Source organism: Carettochelys insculpta, chromosome 6 (genome assembly GCF_033958435.1).
Source record: "Carettochelys insculpta isolate YL-2023 chromosome 6, ASM3395843v1, whole genome shotgun sequence".
Lineage (NCBI taxonomy): Eukaryota > Metazoa > Chordata > Testudines > Carettochelyidae > Carettochelys > Carettochelys insculpta.
In genome coordinates, this window is record NC_134142.1 from 80,630,030 (window position 1) to 80,653,227 (window position 23,198).

Sequence of the window (23,198 nt, forward strand, 5' to 3'; positions counted from 1 at the left end):
TTTTATTTTTAGACAACACTTAACTGCAGAAAACTTGCAAATGTATTGTACAAAAAGCTAGTTAGAGAAGAATTCTACTTCTGTATTTAAAAAAAAAAAACCACAAAAAAATCAGAAAACAGAAAAATACTTGTAAGCTCCTTTGGGGAAACACCAGTTCAGTACTGTTTGATTTCAGAGTAGTTAATCTTTCAGTTACACATTGTTTTTGATCAATTCTGTGATGTGAGGGTTCAGCAGAAAAGATGAATTCCCATTACATTTTCATAAATGTAAATATACTGTAATGAGTGCCAGGCTTTGAAATCTGAGGACAGGAGCCACGCATAACAGACCACTATCACCCCTCTATGCAGTCTCTTTATTCACGTCCCAGCATGTGTGGTATCCTATATGATCTCAGTCAATTTTTTTTTTTTTTGGGGGGGGGGAGGGAGGAAAGGCTGGGGGAACACTTTTTAAAAAGGAATTCTCAAAAATGTCACTGAAATTTATATGGATTTGCCTCTTGTCAAACTGATGGTACAGGATTTTTTTTTTTTTTGTTAAACTAAAAGTATATTCTTTGCCTTACTGGTGGTGAGGGGTGGAGAAAAAGCAGTATGGTAGTTTCTTAGCTGGCATGGACTCCATAGTTGTGACTTTAGGTATCTGAGAAGTCATGCAGTATCATTGTCTAATCAAAACACAACTGGAGGATGGTGAAGGCAATTTTAAATGTTCTTATTATAGACTACAAAGTTTCTTTAGTCTCTCTGGCTACATCTACACTAGAGGATTTTGTTGACAAAGCTGGCCTCTTGCTGACAAAATTCAGGGAGTGTCCACACTAAAAATATATTCTGTCGACAGTAACTCAATAGACTGTGGCATTTTTGTCAACAGCCTTCTGCCTCTGCACCATGAGGCAGAATGCCTTTATCAACAGAGTCTGTTGACCAGAAAAAAGCGTGGACACTCCAAGGGGGCCTTTTGTCAACAAAACAGTCCTCCATGGTGCCAGCCAGATGGCCCGGGTATGCCCTGTCCACAGCAATCACAGCTCTATGCTCTCTGCTTCTAACCATTCTTAAAGCTGTAGGAAGCCTCAGAAACCGTGGGGGAGGAATCTGAGAGAGTGCAAACAGCAGAGCCATAAGCTGCTATTGTACATGCCCTCACAGCCACTCTCCAGTGAATCCACAGGCCATGGCTGCCAGCCAGCAGCTCTGTAACACCCCAGCACTGTCAGGAACCATAGGAGGAGTCCCAGGAGCTCCCCACCTGGGGCAGCAAATGACAGGTTCCCTCATGGCCTGAGATCCAGGACCTCATTGGGCTGTGGGCTGAGGAGACTGTTCTCCTGGGTTGCACCACCAAGAGGCGAAATGCACCAGATTATCTCCAGCTTGCCACCGCCTCGGTGGTATGGGGCCACCCTGTCTTTACTTTGGATCGGGTCTGGGCAAAAGTAAAGGAGCTGTGCCAGGAGTACACAGGGCCTGGGACACAGCCAGGAGGTTGGGGAAGGACTGGCAAACTTCACCTAGTACTCTGAGCTCCACAACCTCCTGAGGGCTGAGGACTCGTCTCCTCCAGCAGCCGCCTTGGACATGGCCAAGGGTGCTCTCCTGCCAGAGCTGCAGGAACAGCAGCCCAGGACCCAGCTGGAGCTGGAGGGCAGTACCACCTCAGAGACCAGCAAGAGAGCTCTGATGATTGCCTTGGACTCAACCCTTCAGAGCAATCGATGGGACCCACATCCCCATTTATGCCCTGGACCACAATGCGACAAGGTACATCAACTGCAAAGGATACCACTCCATGGTGCATTAAGCTCTGGTTGACCGTCGAGGACAGTTCTTCAAGGTGTATGTCGGGTGGCTGGGCCAGGTACACAATACCCATCTGTTATGTAACTCTGGTCTCTGCTGGAGATGGAGGGGCTGGAGTGGGGCAGCATGCTGGGGGTGGAGCGCAGGGAGGCTCAGGTGGACCTGAACCCGAACCCTGGTCCTCGGTGGGCTCCCTGCCCCTTCTTATCTCTTTTCCCCATAGGGTTTCTGGGTGCCAGCCCTCCCCTGCTGACAGCAGGTCTGTGTGAGGGTGGGATGGCATGATCCCCTGGGGATGGGGCTTCCTTCCCTTCCCTTCCCTTCCCAACCGCATCCCTCGCACCCCCAACCCTGCTCTCCGAGGGTCCCTCTTGGGCAGGATCCACCCTGTGCAGGGCCTGCACCCCAAGAGCACCTTACCTGCGTGAGGCCAGCCTGGATGGTGGACTTCCCCACGCCAAACTGGTTCCAGACAGGGCAGTTGTTGTCCAGAGTGGCAGGCTTCCAGAAGGAGATGGTAACCCAATTCTCCAGGGTTAAGGCAGGCTGCATCCTGGTGTCCTGTTTTGGGGGGGGCGGGCGCGGTGAGCCAGGTGCAGAGCTCCCAGGAACGTGTACTTCCCTATTTAGAAGTTCTGGGGCCTGGGGGACTGCTCTGGCACCATGGCTATGTTGAAAGCACAAAGTCTCTCACGGCAAGTGTGTGAGCCCTCCAGTAACTATGCTGGCCCTCAGTGAGGTAGGCAAGCCTCAGCATGAGCAGGTAATCAGGGTGGGGAGAGTTCCTTTAAGGGTGTGCCTGGTCGGGCTCCCGGAAGGGCTTGCCGGCCATGTGTCTGATAGGGTTCTGGGGTCTGTTCTGTGGAGAAAGTGTCTGTGCAGTCCTGCTGTTCTGTGTGAACTGTGAGGATCGCTTTTTCAGTCCGTTTTTGTGTGTGGATGCAATCTGTCCACAGAAGTTTTGTCGGAGGATCTCTTCTGACAGTGACTTCTGTCGATAGATCACTCTAGTGTAGATGTAGCCTTAGAGTGTTAGAATTCATTAATTTAAGGTGGATGTGATAAATGCCTCTTCGTGAGAAGTTTAGACCAAATGTCTCTGAAGAGTCAGTCAGGGCGTTATAAGACTCTGTTCATGTATTAACTACAAATGTTCTTATTTTTTTCTTAATATACTGTAGTTTTGAGGAAAACTGTGTATTACCACCATGCTGTGTACCGGATCACAATAGCTATGTGTAATTCAGTTACAAGTTGTGCACTGTAAAATCAGGATTTTTACTTTTTTGCAATTAACTTTTGTTTTTAAAAATAACTCTTTTTGTTAGATTCATAAATCTATGGGATTCATAAGTCTGTGTGTGTATCATAGTATGCTTTTAGTGGAAGTATGTTATCCAGGCAAGTGCAGCTAAGGTGAAATATATTGTGTAATTAAATCAGTAACAATAGCAGCCATATGATGGAGGGATGATCTCTACTACCTGTTTATGAGTAAAGACCGTCTTTAGAGTGCACTTAAGAGTAAGCCCCATTGAACTCACTGATACTGTTTTGTGTTTTGTTTTTTTTTGAGAAAACAAGTGTGGAATGGGGCTCCCTTGGAAAAGTTAAGCTACAATAAGGTACAATAGGAAATACACTTACGGTATCACTACTATATCAGTGGCAACTTCCACTCTAGATTTCTCTTACTGCAGCTTTCTGTATTGTATACTTGAGTGAGAGATTTTAAACCTAGTTAAGTAACTAAACAAACCATGAGGATTAGGAAAGCCAAACTTTCGTCCTTGCAACATCCAACACAGCAAATAGCTTGGGAATTTTCTTGTTAAATCATACTTCTAAAAGGCACAGAGAGGATCTTGAAGAGTGGTGCATTTCAAAATGAATTTAGGTTACTAACCAGTTCATCGGCTCAGCCATGGTCCACATCTTCATCCTCATAATTTTCTCCAGATAATCAGTTTTCCTTACGTTGTTTCATTCTTGCAACTAGGTTCTGCATCAAATTCGTGCACTGCTCACATGTGGTATGGCTTCCTTTTTTCCACATTTCCAGATTTCTTCAAAATAATCCCTGGTAGGGTCTTACGTCCAGAAGCCATGAGTGTTTTTCTGTGATAGATGTGTGGGGGGGGTGCAGGGAGCTGTGTGCGCACTGAATAATGTCTTCCCTTTTTCATTCCAGTCAACTCCACTGTTCCTTTCTGTTCTGCCTCTGTCCTTTCCTATATATTGTCTCTCCGTCTTAAGACGGTGTCTTAACTAACTCCTCTCCCATGCTTGGCCAAGGCCTGACAACACACAGGCACAGAACAAAAGCAGTCGTATGCAGCTTATCTTTTTTTGCAGTACAACTTTTTATTCTGCCAAGAAACAGAAATTGAAAGCTCAGAACTTTGAAAAAACAAGAGGTGGTAGTTAGGCTGGACAGACTAGTCATTAATTCATTTTTATGAGACTGTAACTGTATGTGTATGTGGTTTGTGAAGAGACTTCATAGTAATTTATTTTTAAAGGAGAAATTTAGTATTTAATTGATTATTTAAAAATGAAACCTGATTTAAGTAAAATAAGATTTTTGAATTTTTTAAAAATCATTTTTTACCTTCAGGTTTCATTGCAAGTTAAGAAAAGTGCTCTTGTGTTTGATGATATTCTTGTTTGCTTGATTTTTTTGGCTGTAAGTTCACTATTAATTTGAGTCTGGGAATGAGGGCTACAGGTTGCGGCTGTAGTTTGGAAGTATTACTTTAACAAGGCTGTCTGTGATGGAGAACAATCTGAATAAGCTATTTTAAATTGCACTTCAAATTGTCATTTGTTTATAAAGGATTAATACCATCAAGAAATATTTATGTTGTATCTGAATATTGGACATAGTTTAATCTTTCCCTTTTGGATAAATGAACCTGTGCAGTACAGTATTGTGTATTCAGATGAATGAGGTCTTTTGACCTTTGAGTCTGTCAATTTAGAAGATTTGAATTTGGTTACATTATTTTATTTGTATGAAAATATAAGTTGTAGTTGCCTTAGTGTAGTTGAACATGAGTGTGTATAGCATAATAACTTTAAATATTTGTGATTTAGTTATGTTTGACATGAGAGAAAGTGCTTAGAAACTGTTTTCAGTCCTTCACAATGTTTACTCAAAGACAGACTTGGCTTCTCTAATGAAAGAGCAGGATGAAAATGAGCTTGTAGAGAATGGCTCAACATAAATCTCCGAAAACCAGGAAATGAAGCATTAAGATAATGCAAACCTAAACATTTGAAAACTAGGCAATACAGCAAGGTCACAACATTTGCGAGTTTAACATTCGGAAATTCATTTATTCGTGAGCAGCTCACCCGACAGAGCAACAACCACAAGAAGAAAGGTGGCTTTAGCCGAGCGAAGCAGCAGGATGGCAAAGAGTGAAGGAAAGCTTGAAACGTGAGGGGTGGGTCCTCCCACCTAGCTCTCTGCAGCTAGGGGAAGAAGCATTACTGGGGTAATTGGTTCCACTTTCCCCTGCCGGGGTCAGCAGGCAAGTAGGCAGAGTGAGCTTCTGAACAGCTTTTCTCCCTGCCCTGCCTGCCACAGTTACCATTGCAGGGACCCTCTACTAACTACAGCCGTCTGCCTGCTCCAGGCCCTTTGCCTGCTCCACATGGGGTCACTGATTAGGTTGGGGGGGGGTGAGGAAGCAGGATATCCCCCCCCCCGCCCACACACACACACACATGCACACACTGGGCTTGGGACCCTCACACCCCGGGGCTGTGGGTGGAGAAGTGCAGGGCGTGGGCAAGGCCAGGGCGCAGGCTGGGGTACATGTGCTGGAAGCTGGGCATGAAGGGGGCCAGGTGGAGGGGTCCTGCTCCAGCAGTTGTGGCAGCTCTGTCAGCACCTGGCCTATATAGAGCAGGGCGCCTGACCCTGCCTCCAGCCAGGGGCCCGGCCCGGCCCAGCCTGGCCACTGATTGGTTCCCCACAGCCCCGCCACTGGGCTCCACCATCTCACCACCCCCTCTGGTGCTTGGGAGCCCACTGAGTTCTGCTCCCGCAGCTAGGTTAAAATGGAGTAAAATAACATTTGCAAAATTCAACGTTCGCTAGTGTTCTCAACAGCGAACCCTTGCGAATGTTGTGACCCTACTGTAAGACATGCTGCTGTGCAGTGCAACCTCAGCACTTCCCTCTTGAAACTGGCAATAGCTACTGGGAATTTATAACTTTAGTAGGGCTAGTTTTGAAGATTAACAACATAGCAAAAAATTCATGGATTCTGCATCTCTAAGGGTGTGTCTACATGTACACAAATCTTCGCAATAGCCATGCTAATGGCCATTTTGAAGATTACTAATGAGGCACTGAATTGAATATTCAGCACCTCATTAACATTAAGACACTTCCGGCTGCGGCGCTTCGAAAGTGCTGCTTTCGAAAGTGCACAGCTCAGTGCAGCTACATGGGGGTCCTTTTCAGAAGGACCCCGCACATTTCGAAATCCCCTTATCCTGCTCACTGATCGGAATAAGGGGATTTTGAAAGGTGTGGGGCCCTTTCGAAAAGGACCCCCATGTAGCGGCGCTGAGCCATGCACTTTCGAAGTGCTGTGGCCGGAAGCATCCTAATGGTAATGAGGTGCTGAATATTCAGTTCAGCACCTCATTAGTAATCTTCGAAATACGGCTATTTTGTAGATTTATGCCCATGTAGACCCAGCCTAAGTGATGACTGTATGCTTTTCTGATAGGTCTTACTCGAACACAAAGTACTAGTCTCAGTAATTGGATGAATAAATCAGTCATATGTTTACATAGGTGGTCAGATTAGATGATTGAATGGGCCCTAAAATCTATGACTCTACAGTGAATAGATATGAGCAAGGGCCAGGAGAATGTGTCTTTTTTGTGTGTCCCCCACAGAGTTTAATTCTAGCAATTATCTGAGTGCGCACCAGCTATGTTCACTGGTTTTGGTGTAGCTGAAAAATGATGCAAGGATTAGCTGGAGCAGTTTGACAGAGCTAACAATTTTGGAAGAGAAGTGTGTGTGTATCGAGTGATTAAGTATGCCTCATTTCAATGATTAATATTGTAGGCTGTGTCAGTAGAGGAGAACAAAGGTATCTTCTTGCCGATAAGGAATGTCGGCAGTCTAGCAAACGTGACAGTGTTCGCCGGCCTTTTGTGAGTGGTAAGTGCAGGCAATATCTTGGAAGGAATGCTAAGGGCATGAGTGAAGGAGAGGGAGAACATTTTGCAAGGTTAAGGGTGGGGTTGTATGGTGTAGGCATAGTGTTTAACTGTAGGTGTGGTGTATGTCGATCCTGTTTGCCACACCTGACCTAAGCCCATGTTTAACTTAATAAAGAAAAGACGTTAAACTTTTTCTTACAGATCATGAGTACTCTCTTCCTAAAGTGTTCTTTAGTACCTTTAAGGATAAAGTGCCAAGAATATATCTACCCCAGAGAGCTTGCAGTGGTACACCTGTCCTGATACAGCTACACTAGTGTAAGATCTCTAGTGTAGCCTCTCCAGGCTGAAGAGAGAGCTCTCCTGTTGATATAAATGATCCACTGCCAACATGAGTTGATAGATATGTTGGTTGGAAAAGATCTCCCACTGATTAAAGCACAGTCCACACTGGCACTTATGTCTGAGTAATTTATATCACTCTGGGGTGTCATTTCACACCTCTGTGTAACATAAATCATACAGCCATAAGTGGTAGTATAGACATAGCTGAATATTTGTAGTGTTGGAGCATAGTTTAAAGAGGGAGGCATTAGTTACATTATGGAGGTATCGTGTCTTTTCTTCATATCTCGGCTTTCAGAGGTTTCAGTATAGCTACATGCTACATCAGGCCTCTGCAGTTGTTCTGAGGTGCGGTACAGAATTTTTTGACCTTTTGACCTCTCTATACTGTCCGAATGCTGGTAATGCTTTTGAAAATCACTAATAGTCCTACTTACAGCAGTTTCATTAATAAATGAATGGTAAAGCTCTGCATCTTAATTTATATGGTGGTTGGTAGCATTAGCTGGTCTATTGTTAATCCACAGGCAACTTTGAGCAAGCTGCCAGTTGGGGTGAGGGAGAAGATAGCTGAGTTCCCACCTTGAATGCTGATGAAAATCTGCTTGCGTGCCCACTCTTGGCCTCTTTGCTGCAGGTTGTTAACTCCTGCTCTACGTTCTGGAAGGTCTCAGTACAGCGTTGGTCAGCCATAACTTTGAGTTAGCATTTTCGGCAATTTAATTTTTGTATTTAAAAAAAAAAAATTCTCAGTGGCCAACGTACCGGAGTCCAGCTCTCCTTCTCCATTGCTTCTAACTTCTTGGCTCTGGTTATCTAGCCATGGACTGCAATGGCCACAGGTTGTGTGAGCACAACGAATTAATCTACTTGTGTCCCATCTCTCTGCCTATCCAGTACAGTCTGATTCTTGCTCTTCATTCGGCCTTCCCCACCTTGCAGAGATAGGAATCACCTCATTTCCCCTTTCTGCTTTGATCCCACTTCAGTGCTTCAGTTCCGACAGCATAGTCTCCACGGTGTCCATTGCCCTTAATACCATACAGTGTTGAGCTTCCGCATTTCCTCGCTGCTTCAAAGCCCCTCATTTGCATACCCCCATTCAACCCGCCCCTTTGTTCCCTGGTAAAACTGAAAGGGTCATGGGGTGTTGAAGTTTTGAGAAGAGCATGTACCAGCTGGAAATCAGGAGAACGGTAATGCAGTCCTGGAATACATTTAAGGGTTAGGTGAGCAGAGTGGATGGGCTGCATGAGTGAGGTTCCTTTGAATGTGCGCCATCACAGCCCACAGAACTACTGTTTGCTCCCCTCCCTTGTGTGCCTCTTGTGCAATGGGGCAGTAGATCCCTGCACTTCCTAATCCACCTTCTGTTTCCCAGCACTTTTGGAGCACCACAGGTCCTCTGATTCAAGCTTAGTCCCTGCTCCTTCCTTTCCCTCCCAGAGCTTGATTCATGGCAAGCTGAGAGACAGGAGAGGAGCAGGGACAGAGTGTGAATCAGTAGATCAGTACTCCAGAAGTGCTGAGAAGGAGTGGGAGGCGTAGGAAGTTCAGGGCTCCAGTACTTGAGAGGCACATGGGGGAGGAGAGCAGATGGGGTAGCATGGTCTGTAAGTCACAGGGTGCTCTTCACTGGGTTAGGTTGACATAGTTGTGTTTGTCAGCAGTGTGAAAAAATACATCGCCTGAATGCTTTAGCTATGCTGATTTTACAATCGCTTTCTTTAGAGTAGGCTGGGTCTTTACCACGGTGTCCAACTTTTGTTCATCAGGGGCCATGTGGCAATTTTTTAGGTGTCCCGGGGCGGGGAGGGAGATACAAACCACCCCCTACCCAACCCCACCCTTAGTCCCCCTCACAGCTCCAAACTGCTTTGCTGCCGGCCCCTTGTCTCAGCTGTTGAGGGCTCTGCAGTAGCTAGCCCTCCTGTGGCAGCCAGTCTAGTAGGCCAGTTAAAAGTCTCTGCGGGTCGGATTCTGTTGGACATGCTAGGATTATGCTGGCATAGCTGTGCTAATATAGTTTCTATTGTGTGGATTCATCTGCAGAATCCTTGCCTCTTAACTTAGCCTGGTATATGGTGAAGATACTCTACATGTCTGTCAGTTGGGAGGGTTTGAGAGAGCTGGATGTGAACACCTCAGCTGGATGTGTCACCCCCTTGCATGAGAAAATAGTGTTCAGGCTCACATGGGAGATAAGAAGAGAGGCTCAGATGCCCACAACAGCGCAGGTCTTTGTGGCTTTTGGCTCATGTGTGCTATGGTCTGCACCATTCTCAAAGGCTGGGGTTTGCAGTTGCCCAATTCCCCTGTCCCTGCTTTGTGTGAGGTGCATCTGGTTCCGTTTCCCTGCCATTGTGCTGAGGCATGGTGTTGTGAAGGAGAGGCATGTTCTTTGCCTTTCAGAGCCCAGCTAGGTAGGAAAGGGGATAGTGAGTCTGAAAGATCTCTCACTTCTCCCTCTAACTTATTTCCACCCCCATCCCATCCCACCCCACCCCGCCCTAAATATATATTTAAAAAAAGACGGACTCTGAGTCCTGGGTTCTATTTCCAGTTCTGATACTGGCTGGGTGACCTTTTGAACAAAATTGCTAAAATATAGCACTTTAAAGACTAACAAAATGATTTATTCGGTGGTGAGCTTTCGTGGGACAGGCCCACATCATCAGATCAATTTAATTTCCAATACAGATTGACCGTTATAAATACAGAGGACAAAAAATAAAAATTGCACTAAAACTGACAAATCAAGCACATAGAACTGAAGGAGGGGGATGATGAGGGGTGGTGGGGATGTTAATTGTCCTCCCTGAGATAATTACGAGCATCAAAGGAAGGGAAGCAGTCCTTGTAATGCGTGAGGTAGTTGATGTCTCTGTTCATACCACGTGTTAATATGCTGAATCTGAATCTGAATGCCAACTCACATTAGAGTGAGAAGTATCTGTTTTTAAATTCTTTTTGCTCCAGGATGCAAATTCTCAGGTCTTTAACAAAATGGCCCGCTCCATTGAAGTGTTCACTGGCTGGCTTATGTATATTGAGTTTCTTGTTGTCTGCTCTGTGTCCATTTATTCTTTGGTGAAGGTTTTTGCTGGTCCGTCCAAGGTACATAGTGGCGTATATAATATTGCTGGAAGTGCACGAGAATGTGCCTTTGATCTTGTAACTGACATGGTTAAGTCCAGTGATGGTATCCCCAGAATAAATATGTGGACAAAGTTGGCAGCGAGGTTTGTTGCAAGGAAAAGTTCCAGGATTAGTATTACTGTGATGTAGCCTGTGATTGCAGGTGAGAATCTTTCTTAGGTTAGGAAGCTGCCTATAGGAACGGACAGGCCTGTCACCTAGGGCATTCGGGAGTGTAGCATCATGATCCAGAATAGATTGTATGCTTTTAATGATACATTGTAGGAGTTTGAGTTGGGGCTATAGGTCATGACCAGTGGTGTTCTGGTGTTGATCTTCTGGGGCCTGTCTTGAAGTAGTTGGTTTCTCAGTATTCATCTGCCCTTGTCAAGTTGTTTTTGTTTACTTCTCCCGGTGGGTAATTAAGTTTTATGAATGCTTGATTGAGGTCTTGTAGTTTTTGGTCTCTGTCAGTAGGATCAGAGCAGATGCAATTGTATCTAAGGGCTTGACTATAATATTTGATTTGTCAGTTTTTTTTTCTTTTTTTGGTCGTCCGTACTTATAAATGTCAGTCTGTGTTAGAAATGAGATTGATCTGATGAAGTGGGCCTGTCCCACAAAAGCTCATCTCTGAATAAATCATTTTGTTAGTCTTTACAGTGCTACATTTCTGCTGTTTTCTTTTGTTGGAGTACAGACTAACACGGCTACCTCTCTGCTTGTGAAGGTTACTTCATCTCCTTGTACTGCAGTTTACCCATCTGTAAAATGGGGTTAATACTGGTCTCCTTTGTGAAGTACTTTGTGATACACTGATGAGAAGTTCTATATAAAAACTAGCTATTGTCATTTTTTTCCACCCATTTTTTCTTATCTACCCCTCACTTCCTCTGCTTTCATTCAGTCTTATATCTTTTTTTCCTGCATTTATATTGAATGTGGATTTTGTGTCAACAGAAAGTCACTAGCTAACACTTAACAATGAAATATTTTATCATATGCTTTAATTAGAGAATGTCTGTTAATGCCATTAATGTGTAGAAATGCTAGCATTATGTTTTAGAAGTCATAGAAAGCATAAAATCTACCCCCTTTTGTGATGCTGTTTAACTTTCCAAGCATGAGGAAAATTACAGGAAGTTGGAAAAATTAAGGAACTACAGATTAATTGCATTGCAAGATTTATTACACTAAATATTTAATTTTGCACTTTCAGTTCTTTAAAAAAATCCTGCACAGATATATTTCATAGCATAAATACCCTCACTAAAGTTAACAGTTCACAAGAGTTAATACCAAAACCATATTTTAATGTTTTAATCAGGTTTCTGTTAGCCTGGTATAGTCCCTCTCAAAATATTTTTTGAGTAGTCTTGGAACAAAATATAAAGCAGTTGCATAGAGCTGTTTTGGTACTGAAATGTCGTAAAATATAAAGTAGCATTAGTACTTCAGCACACTGATACCCAGATCTTTATGCTCTCAGGTAAGACCTGTGTACTTTCATGATGTTTTTATTTCATTCTCTACAGAATATTTCACTGGATTTTACCAGATAATTCAAAATATAAGCAAGGATTTTCCTCATTCTTAAGCCTAGTTTTTTGTTTTTTGTTTTTTGTTTTTTTTTCCTTACAGCTGTTGGAGTTACCAAGGCTATAGAGAGGATCAAATTGTCAATATTAAAACAAGTTATACGGACGAAACTCAGATTTTTTTTCCCCCAAATTAACAGATATTTACAGAATTGTGAGCTTGACAGTTTGCTAGAGTGCTTTTGACTATTTTGGCTCAGAATAATTAAAGGAGCAGCCTATTAAAAGGGTAGCATTTTAAAAATAGCTTAACTTTCTTTTAAACATAATTAGATCTGTCATTTAAATAAGTAAGGAAGATAGGTAATTTGATAAACAACGTTTGCAATTGTGTAATAGTCCTGCTGGTATGAAAGGTTAGATGGATTTTCCACCATCTGTTTAAATACTTTTTGTTAAGAATTTTGTTTGAAGCCTTAAATGGGGTGTGTCAATCTCTTGGCTCTTGTTATGAATGTGACTAGTTTGTGGTACTAGTAATTTACTCCAACGTGCATGAAGCATTCTTATATTTAATTATTGACTAATTCATCTGCAGTATTGAGAGATCTCAGACAGGTTTTTATTTTAAATGATTAAGGGAAAAATATTCTGATACCCTCATTCCATTCTTAAACCCTTATATCCAGCTTCTTCAACAATATTCCTTTTTACTGTGCATTTTTTTAACCTTGAAATTAAGGAAAAATCTGAATGCAAACATATTTCTACTGTAGGTAGGACTGCTCTGTGTAACATTTTAATCCCCCAAACCCTACTCAGCTAGTAGTTGAAGGCACGTTTCCTTCCGCTATTATCTACTTTAAGATGTTTTCTGCCCTTAAGGTACTAGAGATGTAAATTTCTAGAAGTTCTTTTCTGTAAGAAAAACAAAACAAAATAAAAACAAAAAACCACACATTTTGTTCTAAACACAATATAAGCTCACAGAATGAAATTTGAAAGACGATGATCACAATAAAGATTTAGTGAAGTTCTCCCATCAATAGTGGAGATAAGATTTCTTCTCTCTGTTATGAAACCAGCCACAACATCATGTGGCAGGAGAGTTGTTTTATACGAGCGCTGGAAATTCTATTGGACAAAGCTGGTAGAATCTATTACACTAGAATGGCAGCGTGAACATCCTTTTATGAAAATCTGGCATAAACCTTCATTTTATTACTTACTGTTTTGCCACATGTTTTAGAGTGTGTAGGGCAGATCAGGTATGTTGCATTACCCTGTTTATTCTGCCTATATTCTTAGCATTCTCTTTAATGTACAAGGTGCAAAAGTCAATTAACCAATGTACTCAGCATGTCTGCTATACAGGCAGAACCAGACTTGTCAGTCACTGATGGGAGAGGGTGTGGCTAGCCACTTTAAATAGACTGCCAGTTTTTCATTTTGCCTCCATGGTTATAAGGTTTGGCCAATCACTGTCAACATAACAAAACAAACATCTTTGGTCATAAATTTGTCTTCTATATCTGTATTTCTTGATCTTTCTCCATAATGAGATTAGGGTTAACATCTTTCAGGTTCCCAAAAAGAGGACACTCTTGGGGGCGGAGGGGGGAGAGAGAAGAGATGATAGTGGGGACAGGGGGAGGGGGTACCATTGGGAAGTGCTGGAAGTGGGGTATTCCTGGCCTCACTCTTGAGATGAGAGGCAGTGTTACTCCAAATCATAGTGGCAGCGCAGCTGTCTTAAACAGAACATGCAGCACCAATTGTTTGTTGGTGCTTCTGTCCTTGCCTCCCCAGAAGCCCTGGGAGCCTAGGATCCCTGAGCCTTCCAGTTCTTTGGCACCAGGATGTTTAGGGATCCTTAGAAATGTCTGGAAGAAGTTGATACAAGAAGAGTTAGACTTTCTAAACATAATTTTTTGAATTCCTGTTGTTCAGGAAACTTCAGAATTTCATTTTATTATTTTGTTTCACGCTTTTTTTTTTTAATTTAAAAGTTTCTGTGGAACAAGAATTCTGGGTTCCAGCCAACTTTAATACAGTAGACCCCCTGACTTATACAGAGGTTGCATTCTTACACAACCCTGCATAAGTCAAATTTTGCATAGCTTGGGGGGGAGCTAGGAAACTGACCAGTGCAGCAGCACTGGTCAGTTTCCTGTGAGTGGTGGGCAGCCAAGAGCCTGGCTCTGGGCTGCCCAGTGCTCACAGGAGATGGGAAACTGACCAGCGCTGCTCTGCTGGTCAGTTTCTCAGCTGCTGTTGGTGGCAGCAGCCTGATTCTCATCACCCCTGACAGGAGCGGGGAGCCTGCTGACCCTGACAGGAGCGAGGAAATGGCTCCTGTCAGGGATTGTGGAAGTCAAGTTCCCCTACTCCTGGCAGTGGCTCTCAGCTGCTCAGTCAGGCTCTCAGCTGCTGCCACTGCCAGGAGCAGGGAAACTGACCAGTGCAGCACTTTCCCAGCTCCCCTGAGTGGTGGGCAGCTTGGAGCCAGGTGCTATATCACCATCACTCAGAGTTGCATTAAGCTGGGATTCGTGCAATTTGACTGCATGTATCTTGGGGTTCTGCTATAGTTATAACTTAGTTACTTGAGAACTGCTCTTTTTTTCTTCTCCTGTTGTCATTTTAGTGATGGAATTGAAGGTATGATTGTCTGCTTTCTGTTTTGCATTGATGTTTTATTCATGAAGAACTTGTATGGACATGTTTGCTTTAGTGAACGCTCCATATTAGCATCATTAGAAGATTTTACTTCATGTACAAAACTTGGAATGAACAACATTTGAAATACATTGTTATGTTTGTGTATTTAATATTGGATTTTCATTAGATGTATTAAACTGACCTAATTAATTTTATAATTTTCCTGTTTTGAAAAAGGAAAATAAGAATTTAATTGCCATGGAACAAGAGTAAAGAGATCAATTTTTTGTATTTTTTTAAAGGGAACTCTCTCTTTCATCAAGCTGAGCATTTTTTTATGATTGACTTAAAAAAGCCATCTGAACGGCACACCCAGTAATAAGCTGGATTGTTCCAATGAATAGATCTTTTATTTTTTTTTCCTTTTAAAGAGGGAGAGGAGGTAGAAGTCGTGGATTTTTGGTTATTGATGACCTTGTTACTGCTATTGTTTTCATAGTGACTTTCAGGACTCTAATGCAGAGTTAGTTAATTTTTCTTTGGCAAGATACAAACTTCTTGGTCAAGATATAGTAAAGATTCAGGCCTCAGAGAAATATTTTTCACACTGTGGTAACAGTAAATATATAAGAATATTTCTTGACCTATTCAGAAGCATCTGGCAGTCCAGATTTGGTCTGCAGTTCATCTATGCACTATCTCTGGTCTGGAATCCCAAAAGTATTTGCCATAGGGGTATGTCAGAGAAGTTATTTTTTTCCTGTCCCATGTATCTTTACAGAATTAGGCTCTGAAACTTTTGTACTGAGAGAAGTTATTTAGCCGCACATTAACATTTCAGGAATGAAGTTATATGTACTTTCAAAGATGTCCTTTCAAAGGCATTTGGTTTCATTTACGTCTCGCTTAACTCAGAATAGCTTTGTCTTAAAGCTTTCAGCTTAGTATATGTCTGGTTCTCAAAAAAAAAAATGTATTTTGCTAGGCTTGAAAAGGTTTTTAGCAAAAGGGAAATCAAAACATAGATAATGGAAGTGACTCGACTCAGGCCACAGAAGACATCATTGGCATACCGAGGAAAATCCATGAGTCTTGAGTTCCAGTCATGAGCACTGTTTCTCCCAGCACCTCCCACCATGTATAAATGTGTTCCTTTGATGAGCTGAATAAAAATAATTGCTTACAACTTTACTAAACTATTTATTGTGGCAATAATTCATATAATTGGGTTGCACACTACCACTGATGTATTGTTTGTTTGCTTTGTTCCAGGAGTTTGCAGCACTTACTAAAGAGCTTAATATATGCAGGGAACAGCTCCTTGAAAGGGAAGAAGAAATTGCTGAACTGAAAGCAGAAAGAAATAATACAAGGGTTAGTTACTTATCTGATAATTTCTATTGATTATTGGCTGGCTTACCACTCAGCCAGTCTCTCCCTCCTTCCAGGCATGCCCGTTAAAATCCTGTGTCTAATTCTACCGAGACCACATGCAAAATGGAATTACCTCAATGTACCACAAGTGTTTGTGCTGTGGTGCTGTCTTTTAACCTGCTAGGTCTCATGACCTCAGTACCAGCTCTCCGGGTTTGGCAGAGGTCAACAAGCAAACAGTTCTTCCCGGGTGAGGACAGTTCCTCACACAGTGAGAACAGGGAGCTTTCTGAGCTGTCCCTTACCTACCTGGGTTCTGTTTTGTGTACAGTTGAAGTGTGATTTCGATTTGCACTTAACTTGCATTAACACAAGTTAAGTGCAAATTGAAACCATGCCCCTGGCTCCCCCAGCTGCAAGAGCCTTGGCGGGCATACAGCTGTTTGTGGTGCTGTTTCAGAAACAACTGCGCAAGCAGCTGTGTGCCTCCCACCTGGGAGAAGCTGGGGGCTGCGTGGCTGCCCCCTGCCAAATCCCCCAGCAGCCCATTGCTCCAGCCAGGGTAATTCTGTAGGGTCTCCCCAGCCCCCCTCCCCATACCCCCATTTTTGCAAAATTTGAGTTATGCAGAGGTTGCCCAGGACACAACCTCCGCATAAATCGAGGGATTACGGTAGTTGGATGATTGTAGCTTCCTACAGCCTAATCAGACATCTGTACAGGTTGAACCTCTCTAGTCCAAAACATTCTCATCTGGCAATATCCATACTCTGGCATCATTTTAGTTAGCTGAATGACCACTTGTTGTGGGTGTGGCCAAGCTCCCTGTGTTTCCACAAAGTTTGTTTACAGACAGCAGTCCTGGCTCCCAGTGTTCTGGGCTCTTATTTAGATGTAATTTACCCCATGTGTCTTCTGACAGCCCCATAAGCAGTGAAAGTATTGGCAATGTGCGAGACAATATTGACCTCTGTGGTCTGACAATTTCTCTCATTTGACACCCACTGGTCAGGTCCCATGGGTGCTGGACTAAAGATGTTCAACCTGTATTACAAAAATTTTGGCTTTAGATCTTTAAACAGTCTCTCCAAGTTTGTCTTCCCCTGAGAAGTTCTTCTCTCCTTATGTCTGTCCCACTTCTCCCTTAGATCTTTATAGAATCATAGAAGAGTAGGACTGGAAGGGACCTCGAGAGGCCATCGAGTCCAGCCCCCTGCCCTCATGGCAGGACCAAGCACTTTCTAGACCATCCCTGAAAGCCATCTATCTAACCTCTTCTTAAATAGCGCCAGTGATGGAGATTCTACCACTTCCCTTGGCAATTCGTTCCAGTGTTTGATCACCCTGACAGTTAGGAACTTTTTCCTAATGTCCAACCTGAACCTCCCCTGCTGCAATTTCAGTCCATTGCCTCTTGTTCTATCCTCAGAGGCAAGGAAGAACAAGTTCCCTCCCTCTGCCTTATGACACCCTTTTTAAATACCTGAAAACTGCTATCATGTCCCCCCTCAATCTTCTCTTTTCCAAACTAAACAAGCCCAGTTCTTTCAGCCTTTTTTCATAGGTCATGTTCTCTAGACCTTTGATCATTCTCGTTGCTCTCCTCTGGACCCTCTCCAATTTCTCCACATCCTTCCTGAACTGCGGTGCCCAGAACTGGACACAATACTCCAGCTGAGGCCTAACCAGCACAGAGTAGAGTGGGAGAATGACTTCTCATGTCTTGTTCACAGCACACCTGTTGATGCATCCTAGAATCATGTTTGCCTTTTTCGCAACAGCATCACACTGTTGACTCATATTTAGCTTGTGGTCCACTATAACCCCCAGATCCCTTTCTGCTGTACTCATTCCTAGGCAGTCCTTTCCCATTCTGTATGTGTGACACTGATTGTTTCTTCCTAAGTGGAGCACTTATCTTTTTGAGACTCTTTAAATGAGGTAACCTGGAGTCCATCCCCCTCAGATGCCTCTTTTCCTTAAACGGTCACTAAACCCCATTAAACCACCATGAAGGAACATGTAGTTAACTGAAGAAATTAATTTAACATTGAAATTCTCTTCAAACTGCATATCTTCCTCTTATACACTAAGTTGAAGAGCAAAGATAAAAATTTGTAAGTTCTTCTTTGAGTAGTTTCTGTGTGGATTCTCACTGCTGGTACAATTGTGTCTCATATGAGGAAGTGTCCATATAGGATTGTCTGTTAGGTCTGTGCGTGTAGCCTGGAATATTCTGCCCAGAAGCACAGTGCTCTGATTCTAAATTAGTGGAGTAGGAGTGCAGGTTGTAGAGATCCACATAGCTCTCACAACCCCGATCATTAGAAAGCAGTTCCCAAACTTGAAACGGACAGTGATCTGAAGTCTCATCTGAACAAAAGATTAGAATGAGTCTTCCAAATCTGCCATCTTACGTAGAGGCCAGATGTGGGGAAGAATACTGTGTAAATGGGTGAACAGTGGTCCCTTTCTATTTTATTAGGTTTGTACAAAGAGTCCACTGAAATGTAAAGGGATAAGAAACCAGTATATTTAACATTGAACATTGGCTCCTCGCTTTAAAGCTCTAAACTCAAACCTGATATTTTAGAGTCATTCTAGTCTGATATTCAAAACCGGAATTAACATTTAGTCACTCATCTACTTTTTTGTTTTTATTTCAGCTATTATTAGAACATTTGGAATGTCTAGTCTCCAGACATGAGCGGTCCCTTAGGATGACTGTTGTAAAGAGACAGGCTCAATCTCCAGCAGGAGTTTCTAGTGAAGTTGAAGTTCTCAAAGCACTGAAATCACTGTTTGAACATCACAAAGCCCTTGATGAAAAGGTAATGGAATGTGCCAGCTAATGCTTTGTCTTCTCCTCATTGCCACCACCAAAGTGTGGTACGAATAACTGCCTAAGCTAAATTTCAGAAGTTAGGTTCTCTGACAATGCTTTAAGAAAATGCACACTAATGTAATTACAAGGATGGAGTTACGTCTATACAAACTCCTAATGTATATGTACTGTATTAAGACAAAAGCAATGCAATTTAATATAACAACATGAGCTGCATTACTGTAAAGAGCTCCGTTTTGGTTCACATGACGTATCTACCTAAGGGGTTTTCACACTTACTAACACAGAAAAGGATATTATTGATGATTGGTTACTCTGTACACAGAGTAGAAGTCAATGGACAACAGGTTGTTACAACAAATAGACAGTGGGAGCATAAAGTAACAATGCTGATAGCTGTGGTCAGAAAGGTAAGCAGCAGTTGCAGCATACCAGCAGTCTTACTACTGCCAAGTGTTTTGTGTTGTGTTGGCATAGGTGAGTTTTAAGGAGGATAGTGTAATGTGGTTATATGGCATTTTTAAAGCTGCTGTTCCCATGAAAAAGAATTGGTTTGGGAAGAAACAAACATATATGCTTGAAAATTTGACACAGGCGGTTGAAGCTGACATCACTGATTGAAGAGAACATACAGATCAGTCACATTATTTAAAGCCCTTTGTAGCCTCAGATCAAAGTAGTAGCATGTACTTGATTCTGTGGGAAAAGGAAACCACTAAAAGGACACAAGCAAAGTGGTGATGTGATTGAAGCAACAAACCAGGAAGACCATTGTGCAGCAAGAATTTAAATGAATTTAAGGAAATGGGAACACACAAGCTGGCATCTGTCAGTGCTGGAGGAGAACTTAGGGATGTGAAAGCTAGTAAAAAGGGAGATGAGATTATTATGGATGGCAGTGACTTTTTTTTTTTTTGAGATGGTATTTGGGTATTGGCTGGAGAAAAAAGGTGGAAGGGAGGTTGAGGGAGGAACGGAGACAGACCTAGTTGGGGTAGGTGTTACCAGATGCAGATAGAAAAAGGCAAAAAAGAGGCAGTGGTATCATTTCTGTGTGGTGGTGGAATGGGACAGGAAGAACAGGAGAAAGAAAAGCTAATGGGTGTAACATAGGAAGAAGGTAGGAAGGTGAAGGGAGAGAAAAAGGAGGAAAATGTAATGCAGAGAAATAGTAAAGTTAGATACGAGAGCAGAAAGGGTAAAGTAGTACCAATAAACAGTGCAGCATGGTTACAAGTAACCTGATTCATACTGTCTCTGTTACTAATCACTAATACAAAATTATGTAAATAATCACATGCTCCAGGGACAGTAAATTGGGTATATAATCAGTAAATTGAGTATATAATCAGTTAATTGAGTGAAATTGGTAGCAACATAGTGAATGGCACCATACTTAAGGTGAGCTATTACACCTGGCCTAGACTAGGCAGATGAAAGTAAGAATCTAAGCAGTTAAGTGAACTGGTGAGTGAGTCAGGGAGAAGATAATTGCCAGTTTAGTCAGTGCAGTCAATAGCGAAAGAAAACTTACTGAAAATCTGTTATGTCTTTCTGTACTCTCTGCCTGGTCAGAGTTTGTGTGCAGCTGTTTCCTCTTTCAAGTGCAAGAGCAGAGAAGATTGGATAGTGGCTGCTCTGAAGTTTGAGGAGTCTTACTGTATCTGGGGAATACTGAGGGTTTAACCACACTACAAAGATTTGTCTGCAAAAGCTGTCCTTAGTTGACAGCTGTACCTACTACAAAGCTTCTGATGGTGGCAAAATTCTGCCATTACATCGACAAAATAAAACTAACTCAATGAGAGGTATAAAGCTTTTCATGGTAAAGTTTTATATTGACAGACTCAGTTTACACAGGGCTGTCCATTTAGTCAAAGAAACTGGCTTCCACTAGTATCCCACAATGCTTGCTGTGACTACTTCATTCTCTGCTGCTCTGCAGCCATGCACCTCTGCCCTTACACATCTATCTTTGAGTGCTGTTCCTTGGAGGAACAAAGAGCAAAGTGTTCAGGTGGAAAACTCCTGTCTGTTCTGCACTAGGAGCGCAGCGGCAGACACTCTGCTGGTGGGGAGGTATGAGTAAGGAAGGGGTGTTAGGATGGGATTGCTGTGTTGCTTTGACATTCCTCAGCCCAGAGAGCTCACAAAGTTGCTTAGGATGCCACTCTCAGCAGTTGCGGTGGTTGTGGGAGAGCTGGGAAGGAACATCAAACCTGCAGGCAGGCAGAGCTGGCTGCTTTGGGAGGGACTACTATACTGAGCATGCTGAGTGGCTGATGTGGGAGGGGATGCCACCTTCTCCCTGCCAAAGCATAGCAGTCATCCTGCTGTTTCCCTTTCCCCCAGATGCATTATCTTTCTCTCCTCTGCTCTCCCCCCACAACACCGTTCAGTTGGAAAAGCAGCTGACAGTCTTGTAATAGGATGCCTCATCATGATGGGGTTGAGACATGCATTATATGAGGCTGTGTGTGCCCCATGAGGCATTGCAAACCCTTACCAAAGCAGCCTGCAGCTAATTACACAGTATGTTGATGTGTGTGTTGATGCAAGTTGGGTTTTTTTGTGGATGCACTCTGCTGATGCAAGGAGCTAGCATGCTTTAGTTAAAGTGGCATAACTTTTGCTGACAAATGTTTGTAGTGTAGACAATGCCTTAGAGACTAAAACCTTTTTGAGGAGCTTATTTGTACTGGTGTTACACTTGTGTAAATTTTCTTAATGCAGAAAATTCATTCATTCTACCTCTTCATCTGCACCTGCTCTTCATTCATCATTGCCTCTCATTTGAACTTTCACCCCACGTTTCCTTTCCCTGTTTCTCACACCCTTTCCCTTACATTGAGTGCATGTGTGCATAATAGAAAAGAGGGGAAAAAAAGAGCTCAAGATAGTAAAGTAGGGATAAAAAGGGAGGAACGGGATCTCTCTAACCCCCTACCACTACCAGCCAGAATATTACACAAGAAGAAGCTGGATAAAGGCGAATCCTGGATCCCCTAAGTTTATCTGTTCATTGGGCCTGTTACCCGATAGGGGTCTGCTGTGCAAATGGTCACAGCTTAAGGTGAACCCTACTGCCAGGTAGCTTTTGTGTATAATAAAATGATTGTTTCTTATAGACTTAACAATTCTATACATTGAAATCACCAACTTCTCCTTTAAGCCAGAAATTACAGGTGTTTGAATGCTCTTTGAAGGTGAGGTATATTTCAGATGCACAGAATTCCAGTCTAGCTTTAAAAGGCAGCAGCAAATGAAGTTCATTGCTCACATGGAGAAGTTCTATCTCATTTTTAGAAAAAGTGTCCATTAACGGTTGGTCGAGAGAGCTCAGTCAGTTTTCTAGAAGATCCTTTCTGTGATGCAAGTTAAGACTTCAAAATGTAAAGTTATGAGTCAGTGATGGTGAAGTTACACAAATGGGAAGACATACCTATAAGAACTTAAAATTTCAGTCGTATGTTCATAGTTGCTAAGTACTCAGATAGCTGTAAGATTGTTATTGATGACTTTATTTTTCAGGTAAGGGAAAGATTACGAGTAGCACTTGAAAGGTGTAGTTTATTGGAAGAAGAACTAGGTACTACGCATAAAGAGGTAGGTCTTGATAGTGAAATAAAATTTTGTGGGATATCTGGATGGAAGAATTTAGTCCATACCATCAAATCAGTCTTCTTCCAAATATTAGAATATATAGATGATTCTTTGTTATTTTCTTTACTTGTAGATTTTTTTTTAAAGTTATCCCTAACTGAATGAGTGAGTTTGTTTTTTTTTCCCCCCTTTAGTTCTTGTTGATAGAAATTTGTACAGGAAACTATACATGTGAGCTGATTATTCTGCTGTTCACAGATTCCTCTGTCCTCCCTCCCCCCCCACCCCCTAGGTTTAAGACCAACATCAGTAGTGTAGCAGGCATCGAATGGGTTTTTAGCTGCCTGTACTACATCCTGCCCATCCATACATACATCAGTCTCTTCTATAAATCATTAATAATTTTCTAAATATTAAGTCAGTAAAATTCATTACTATAAGCTTGCTCATTTGCTTCAACGTTAGGTCATTGTATTATTAACTATTGCTTATATGAAAAGTACTACAGTTTTTTGTTTTTTTTTTACTTTTGTTTGTAGTTAATGATTCTGAAGGAGCAAAACAATCAGAAAAGAACATTAACTGATGCAGGGCTGGATATAAATCATGATCAGGAGAACACTTTGAGCACAAATGGGAAGGTAAGGCTCTTAACACTGATGCAATTTTTTTGTCTTGTATTTTCAG

At 42.4% G+C, this 23,198-nt stretch overlaps 1 protein-coding gene across 4 annotated transcripts in view; it reads left to right on the top strand.

The window, feature by feature from the left end:
* The window catches only part of PPFIA1 (PTPRF interacting protein alpha 1), a 114,471-nt gene that overhangs the window by 17,137 nt on the left and 74,136 nt on the right, over positions 1-23,198 (top strand). For all 4 annotated transcript variants that reach the window (XM_074997451.1, XM_074997452.1, XM_074997453.1 and 1 more), the window contains exons 3-6: positions 15,962-16,063; positions 18,730-18,894; positions 22,440-22,514; positions 23,051-23,152. In XM_074997451.1, coding sequence (XP_074853552.1) covers positions 15,962-16,063; positions 18,730-18,894; positions 22,440-22,514; positions 23,051-23,152 — 444 coding nt within the window. The remainder of the gene's footprint in view (positions 1-15,961; positions 16,064-18,729; positions 18,895-22,439; positions 22,515-23,050; positions 23,153-23,198) is intronic.